The 7617-nt window shown below is 42.4% G+C and overlaps 1 protein-coding gene across 6 annotated transcripts; it reads left to right on the top strand.

Moving 5' to 3' along the window:
- The first annotated feature begins 220 nt into the window (after nt 1-220).
- On the top strand, nt 221-7336 carry SEC11C (SEC11 homolog C, signal peptidase complex subunit). Of its 6 annotated transcripts, none has more exons than XM_037372407.1 (6): nt 334-783; nt 2463-2572; nt 3690-3839; nt 5998-6117; nt 6650-6707; nt 7126-7336. In XM_037372407.1, the coding sequence occupies exons 1-6, from the start codon at nt 349-351 to the stop codon at nt 7177-7179; spliced, it is 927 nt and encodes a 308-aa protein (XP_037228304.1). In that variant the 5' UTR covers nt 334-348; the 3' UTR covers nt 7180-7336. The 6 variants fall into 6 exon arrangements, with proteins under 6 accessions (XP_037228306.1, XP_037228304.1, XP_037228310.1 ...); XM_037372411.1 differs by lacking the exon at nt 334-783 and adding an exon at nt 860-1078; XM_037372412.1 differs by lacking the exon at nt 334-783 and adding an exon at nt 1521-1586.
- Nucleotides 7337-7617: the final 281 nt, after the last annotated feature.

Genomic DNA, 7617 nt, shown 5'->3' with positions numbered 1-7617 from the left:
CACTTCCTTGCATTCTTCTTCCACTGTCATTCCCAGTCTTCATGAGCTAATTCTGAACTTGGTGAAAACCTCACTTAGTTTGGTTTACGTAATTCCCAGGGAATCACGAAGCTCTGTGCAATGACCCGCACTGATGTGGTGGGTTGCTGCTTCAGGCTTAGGCCATCACTGAAATGCAGAACTGGAAGAGCCTTCCAGAATTGCCTGGTCAGCCCTTCTGCATGGGAAGCGGTTAACTCCCACAGACATCGGTCTGTCTGTGGCAAGGAACTGCCTTTGGGAGATCATGCAGTTTAACAACGCCTCCTCTCCGCGATCCCCATCTTTTTAATCTGCAAATACTTTTACATGGATTCGTTGACAATCCAGTTCAGTGTGGAGTCACACAGTTTTGACGACTGCGACGCCTCCCGCGGCCAGCGAGGCGGGCCACTGTCCCCTGTTCCCGGGGCCTCCTACGCGGCCGGGCGCTCCGCACCGCCCCGTCCGCTCCCTTCGGCCACCGCCTCAGCGCGCGCCGCCTGCCCGCCAATGGACTGTGCACACGCAGCGCAGCCGCGCGGAGCGCCCCGGCAGCCGGCAGGTGCGGGAGACTACCGCCGCCGCGGGCCGTTGCCGCCGCCCGGCTGCGCCACAGAGGCGTTCGGCTCCTTCCGCCGCCTCACCCCCGCCAGGCCTCACCGTCCGCCGAGAGGTCCCTCGGGCCGCGAACCGCCAGGCACCCCGGGGCCGGAGGCCGGAGGCCGGGGACGGGGGGCCTCGGCGCCAGGGGCCGCCGCCGCGGTGCGTGTCGGGAAGCGTAGTTCCGGTGGCGGCCGCGGCCGCGGTCGGGGCGGGGGCGGAGGGAGACTACGACTTCCGGGGGGCCGAGCGCGCGCCCGCGCCGCCTTGGCCCGCGCCGCCCGTAACTGCGGCCAGCGGCCCCGCCGGGCTCCGGGCTGCCAGCGCCTGTCAGCGCGCCCCTGCGGAGGAGGGCCCGGGAGGGCGCCGCTAGCGTCCCGCCGCCGGCCGGGAGCGGCCCCGCCGGGGCCCCGCCATGGACCTCTTCGGGGACCTCCGGCGCATGAACAAGCGGCAGGTACCGGCCGGGCTGCGCCGGGCCCGGGGCGAGGGCCGGGCCGGGCCGTGGAGGCCGCTCGGCGGTGCCAGGGGTCGGGGTCGGCGCAGGCTGGGGCGGGCCGGGGCCGTGCGGCCCGGCGGGGTGGCTGTCCGCGGCCGTTCCGCTAGTGCCGACGGGAGGCCCGTGGGGCCGGGCCGCGGCCGGGCTCCCGTCTGGACCTGCCCTGCGCCCCGCGGCGGGGTCCCGGTGTTTGGCGGCAGCCACCGGGGCCGGGGGGCTGCGGCTGGCCGGGGGGGGGCTTCCAGGCCTTGGGCTTGCAGCTGAGAAATTGCATTTTCACGTTCCTGTCAGTACTCGGCTTCATTTTGGAGAGACGGCATGTGGAAGCGCATGGGTGTGTTTGAACTGCCGGAGTTCCAGATGGGTGGCTTTGTTTTATCTTTACCGTGTGATTAAGCAGGTACCTCCCTGGAAGGATCAATGTGACAAATCCACCTTCTGACTTTTAGGCTGTGAAAGCTACGTGGTTTGTTTTTCTTTAGTATCTCTCAATCATTTTAAAAACCAGCAATTTCAGAGCAGATTTTGAAGCTTGACCAATGCTAAGTTAAGGGGGTCACATATGTGAAAATCCCAGCATGTGTGTTTTCAAACTAGGACAATGGTCTGGGAATTTCTGGTTCCATATTTTACATCAGCAAGCCGCATGGTAAGTGGGGACAGACAGGGTCGTTTCCTGCTGGTATCTTCATGTGTTACCAAAAAGGAAAAAAAAAAAAAAGGGAAGTAGTGTGGAGAAAGTGTAACCACTGCTGTAATGCCTGTCAAAGCGGTAGAATTTGGGACAGGTGGAAAATCTTTTATTGAGTTGATGACGTAAGAAATTTCTGTCTGACAATAGCAGGGAATGATCCCTTGTCATCTCTCTTCTGCTCCCACACCTTTTCTTTTTAACAAAAATAACTCTTCACACTACAAAGGCAGCAATTACTGATTTTACAGTATTTCTTACGTGTGTTTTGAATACTTAAGAGCTTGGGTAGGAGTCAGGGATGTATGATCAAAATAGATTTGATCATTTGCCTTTTAGCTTCCTGTATTTTATAAGTCTTTGCTAGTGAGTTCACCAGCTCCTAGCACTAACAAATGGGAATGGGAATATTGCACAGGCAGAATAAGCCAAGATTGAGGTGCACAATGGTTTAAATCTTTATGCTGCAGTACAGTTGGATTGCCAATACTGCAATCTGTTCCATGAGGCTTCTTTTGGAATGTGATTTTAGCATAAAAGTCCACGTGCCTGTATTGTGATTCACTGGTGCTTATGGGTTGAAATTCTATATTGTGCTTCTAAATACAACACAGTAACTTTTAAAAAACTCTTTTTTCTTGTTCCATATAGCTGTATTACCAAGTCTTAAATTTTGCTATGATAGTGTCTTCTGCCCTTATGATATGGAAAGGTCTGATCGTCATTACTGGAAGCGAAAGCCCTATTGTTGTGGTGCTCAGGTAAGTCAACGTAAAGGCCTTTTTGTCAAAGTCTGAATATTGTTTGTTCTTTGTCTCTTGCCCTTCCCTCTTGGATAGATTTAGAGTTTGAAATCTCACCTACTTAAAGAAGTACTCAAACAGTTATTTTTCTTCTAACTCTGTTTTTGGACACTTAGCAAAGGCTGCTTTTGTAATTGCAGTCTAGTTGTCATTGAAGTTTGCAGAAGTGGTAGGCATGTGAAACCTTTGAAAACCTAGGCTCGTTCACTTATTTGGTAGATAAACTAGTCAAGGCTACATATATATATATTGCTACCTAGGGATAGTAATCCCTGGATAGGTGTTAGGATTCCAAAAAATTAATACTGTTTTAATAGAAATACATGTAATCCTATGAAGCTTCTGTTGTCTTCTGAAGAAAATGCATAAATGTGTTGCACTTCTTGAAGCCATTGAACACTTTATGGTCTATTTGTTAATTTATTTGGGTTTTTTTACCATGTGTATATTTATTTTAAAATTATATTACAGTAAAACTTTTGTGAGCTTGACATGGAGTTAAACGCATGTTCATGGAAGATTCAGCCTTACAGAAATTGAACGTGTGTCAGCAAAGAATGCAGTAAATAACAGTATTTTAATAGGAATTGCCTGTTCATGTTATTAGTTATGATACTAATAGTAAAGATACTATGTCTGGCTTTGAAAGAAGGCATGAATTTTCTCATCATTAATGGTAATCACTGATGTAAGCATAACTCTTGCTCATGTTGATTAAACTTTCCACATACTTTGTGTTGTACTGGAAAACATTTTTTGGCTTTTCACTAATAGATAGTTAACCAGAGTGGCTCATTTTGTTCCTTCTTCATAGCTACAATACTGTTACTTTCCTATGCAGCTTATCTCTTTCTTTCACTGAGGCAGTAAGGAGGTCTTCTACAGGTTGGTTCAGCCTGGGCCTTACTGAGGTTTGCGTTGTGTTAAACGCCTGTGTAGTGTTACTGAATTCGTGAAGCTACAGATTTCCGTTAAAACTGTGAGTTTATCTGCAAGAATGAAATGTTCTTTGTTTTCATGGCTCTTCTTTCATTTACCATAATGTTAATAAACACTCTTTTCTTTCTGTTTGTAGTGGCAGCATGGAACCAGCATTTCACAGGGGAGACCTGTTGTTCTTAACAAATTTCCATGATGACCCAATCAGAGCTGGTGAAATAGTTGTTTTTAAAGTTGAAGGCAGAGACATTCCAATAGTTCACAGAGTAATCAAAGTACACGAAAAGTAATGCAGCTTGGTGTTTTCCTTGTTTCTAAATATAGTTTCCTTCACCATGTATTTCAATTACATTTTAATTTGGTAGTATTTTATGAAAAAGGCTAGTGAGGATATGCTGTGAGATAAAATCATCTCTAGGATGTGATCCACTTTTGTCCCCAGTTCAGTGAGGGACAGGAGTCAGGGTCTCACAGAAGTAGCTCAGGTTCGAAGTAGGTAGACCTATGCCAAAGAGGAGTCCAATAATGCAAACTGTACATGTTATTTTTGCAAAGTACTAGCAGTATGTATGGGAGTAGAGTCCACTTCTGTACTGACTGTTCCAGAATTGGGATTTTGGTTATGAGAAATAACTACTTCTACAAGCAGATCTCTGAAAGAAGGTGAAGATTCAGAATCAGAGCTGTAGATGAAGTCTGACAAGTATGTGATCTTTGTTAATTGAATTTTTCCAGAAACAAGATTTGACTCGCAATGAGAGAAGAGATTCTTACTCTTTTTGTGTCTAGTAGTCACAATACCAACAAAAATTCATGCTGAAAAGCAACAGGTAGATTACTTGGGTTTACTGTTATTGCATATGACTGATATGATAAACAGTTCCTTCTCAAACAAGAGAGGCAACAGTGAAAAGCTAACCTGGAGGTGGCAAGCATTGACATACTTTCTCCTCAGAAGTCCTGGCCGTGAACTGAAGGGGTTTTTTTTTTCAGTAATACCTGTTCTTCAGTGGTTTTTTTGAAACAAATATGCATATCTAAGAATTACCTCTTTTTTTTTTTTTTTTTTTCCCCTCTAATACCTAATTTGTCTTCATAACAACTCCTTGTTTCTTGGTATCATTACTTCCAATTAGCAGCTTCTTGAGCAAAATCATTCTGAAGGCTGTAAACTTAATGACTTTATTTAAATGGGAGTGTTGAACCTCTTGCATTCATCAGCTGCACATAATGCCTAATGCTTGAAAGGGAGCAGAACACAGCAGGTTTTCTAATGGATGTTCAAAACACAGTGTAAGACATCTTGTTCGTTTGAAACAGTAGGGAAAGGTTATGATTTGGGCATGTTCAGGGTTTTAAAGCTCTGTTCCTACCAAAAGGACTGAGCCTCCTCAATGATCGGAAAAGGTCAGGACATCAGCTCTGGCTCCAAGGGAGCAGCCTAGCTCCCCAAGCTCTGCAAGCATTCTTCTGTGGTGGGGAGACTGCTGTCTACAGCAGTGTTTCTCTCACCTGGGTTTCTCCATGCAGTCCCCTAAAAACCCCACATAAAGTTTTGTCCGCATTATATTATTTAAAGACTGGTTATGTGTGGTTTTTTTATTTGCCACAATAATAAAAACCAAACATAAGGGAAGTTTTGCCTGGAACTCACTATGTTGTTTAACAATTAATGGGTAAGCTAAAACTGTATTGCAGTGTTAGTGACAAAATACTGAATTTGATGCAGATTTGCAGCTACTTTAGAGGGTCTTCAATATTTATTTCTATAAAAAGAAGGACAAAGCTTGATTTGGGTGTAAATATCATTACTAAAAGTTAAAGAAGTATATAGAACTTAGAGGAAAATTGCCTAAAGCATGTAGTATTATACTGCTTTCTGTCCTAAGGGAAGATTATTTTTTTTTAGGGTAATCTACCTCATCTGAAATTCGTGATTTAAATTCAGTTAAATTCATTTTCTAATGTGTGGTGACTTCACAGGGTCTTATTCCACAATTCGGGGGCATGTGACGAAACAAAAAGAGGATAAGTAGAGCAGTATTCAGTATTTCAGAGTTAAATTTCTATTCTGTTGAAAATGCAGAGGGTAGAGTGGTGGGGGTTTTTTCCCCAGATAAGCACATACTGCTTTTGTTGAGGATGTTTAGTGCCTGCTTTGGATGGACAATGTCCCTTTCTTGTCCATTGTGTAATTGCTTGCATCAAATTACAATCTAGGAGTGTTTTAAAAAACACTCATTGTTAAAATCTATTGACTCTGTCAGTAAAATCTGTAACGTTAATGATTTAATGGTGTCTGTTAATTAAGCAGGATAAGCAGGACTGGAAGCAAACATTGTTATCTAATCTTGTAGCACTTTTCATCTTCATTGTGCTTTGTAGATGTTAATTGAAGTTTTTAAATTAAGTGGTATTTAGTTTATCACCTCATTGCCTTCTAGAGAAAATGGGAACATCAAATTTCTGACTAAAGGTGATAACAATGAAGTTGATGATAGAGGCTTGTACAAAGAAGGACAGAATTGGTTAGAGAAGAAAGATGTTGTTGGAAGAGCAAGAGGGTAAGTGATGCAGAATATCTGTGTTCTTTGTAATTAAACAGAAAATGTATAACTTAAATCAGTTTGCTGTTGGTACAGGCTAGGTCTGGTGTGGTATTTTTTAAATTTCTTAAATAGAGTGGTAATTAAAAGAACGTCACCTGGAAAAGTTGCTTTCTGTAGTCAGCTGTAATGTGGAGAGTGGAATTATTTTTCTTAAAAAATGGCACATTTAACATATCATTCACCAGTAAATACAGAAGTAACTAGAAATTACTAGAAAATTATTTCCACATTTCACAGGAACTTTATGCAGGGTTTGACTTTTGACTTTGTCCCCTTCCCCACTTGAAATGAAATCTGTTAAGATTTTCTCAAGTAAGTTGCTTAGATTTTTATCTGAGGAAGAAAAGAATAATCCCATTCAGATATACTTTAGTGACAGGCATAAATGAATGGTTTACGTTAAAATATTTAAGATTGAGTAACATTGAAACATTTCCATGTAATATTTGAGGGTTAACTTTACATTAATCTGTTTTGTCAATTTTAGATTTTTGCCTTATGTTGGTATGGTAACTATAATAATGAATGACTATCCAAAATTTAAGGTATGTATACAGACATTTTAAATGCTTGACTTTAAAACTATAAAATAGCAAGTAAAGATAGTAAGCGTCTTGCAAATGAAAATACATGTTAATAAATTTGTTTCTGTGGTTTGTTAGCTAACATAAAGTGATTTGTGTTTTCTTGCTTATTTTAGCTGGTCTGTTATCCAGTAGAACTTAGCATTTGTAATAATTGGAAAACATTTAATTTATAGGAATTTCATAAGTATACAGTTTGTGATGCCTATTTATGATTAATATGATCAAGTTAAAATATTCCTGTAATTGTATAGGAACACAACTCTAATTGTGTACTCATCTAGAAGGTGTAATGTTGGAGAGAGCATACTTTGAACAATTTGTAATTTGAGAGCTGCTGTAAAGGGAAATTATAATCAGTCTTTATTTTCTTTTGCAGTACGCTCTTCTGGCAGTAATGGGAGCATATGTACTGCTGAAACGTGAATCCTAAAAAAAAAAAAAAATAATTTTTCCGAGAGAATAGTACAAAGTTAAATATACGGGAGGGAAAAAACGTAATATATTTCAGATGTTTTCATTTCTGTACACAGTTATAAAACCGAACAAGCTTTTGTCTGTCTAAATAAACTGCACAACTAATGACTGAAGCTTTTGGCTGTTACTTAATTGTGAAGTGTCATATTTTCTATTCTATCTTAGATCCATGCTGCTTTCAGTTAGCCTTTTGCTTGCATGGAAGATGCTGACTGTCACGTGCTAAAGCAGCTTATGGCACTCCTTGATATGCTGTGTTGTTTTTCTTAAGTGGTACTGCGTCTGAACCCACTCCTTCTCTCCTGTTTGTTTATATTTTTTTTCTTGATCATCTCTGTCAGCACCCTCCCTTTTCGTGACCATATGAACTGGTTTTGTCAGTACTTCTAAGGAC

This window comes from Falco rusticolus, chromosome W (genome assembly GCF_015220075.1).
Source record: "Falco rusticolus isolate bFalRus1 chromosome W, bFalRus1.pri, whole genome shotgun sequence".
In the NCBI taxonomy this organism is placed as follows: Eukaryota; Metazoa; Chordata; class Aves; order Falconiformes; family Falconidae; genus Falco; species Falco rusticolus.
The sequence above is the reverse complement of the archived record's forward strand: the minus strand, read 5'-3'. Positions and strand labels throughout refer to the sequence as shown.

What these genes read in the sequence shown, in the direction of transcription:
- SEC11C (XM_037372407.1), top strand. Translation starts at nt 349, where the DNA reads ATGGATTCGTTGACAATCCAGTTCAGTGTGGAGTCACACAGTTTTGAC. An exon ending in CGCCAGGGGCCGCCGCCGCG is followed by an intron (nt 784 to 2,462) that starts GTGCGTGTCGGG and finishes TGTTCCATATAG; the next exon opens with CTGTATTACCAAGTCTTAAA. An exon ending in ATGACTATCCAAAATTTAAG is followed by an intron (nt 6,708 to 7,125) that starts GTATGTATACAG and finishes TTTCTTTTGCAG; the next exon opens with TACGCTCTTCTGGCAGTAAT.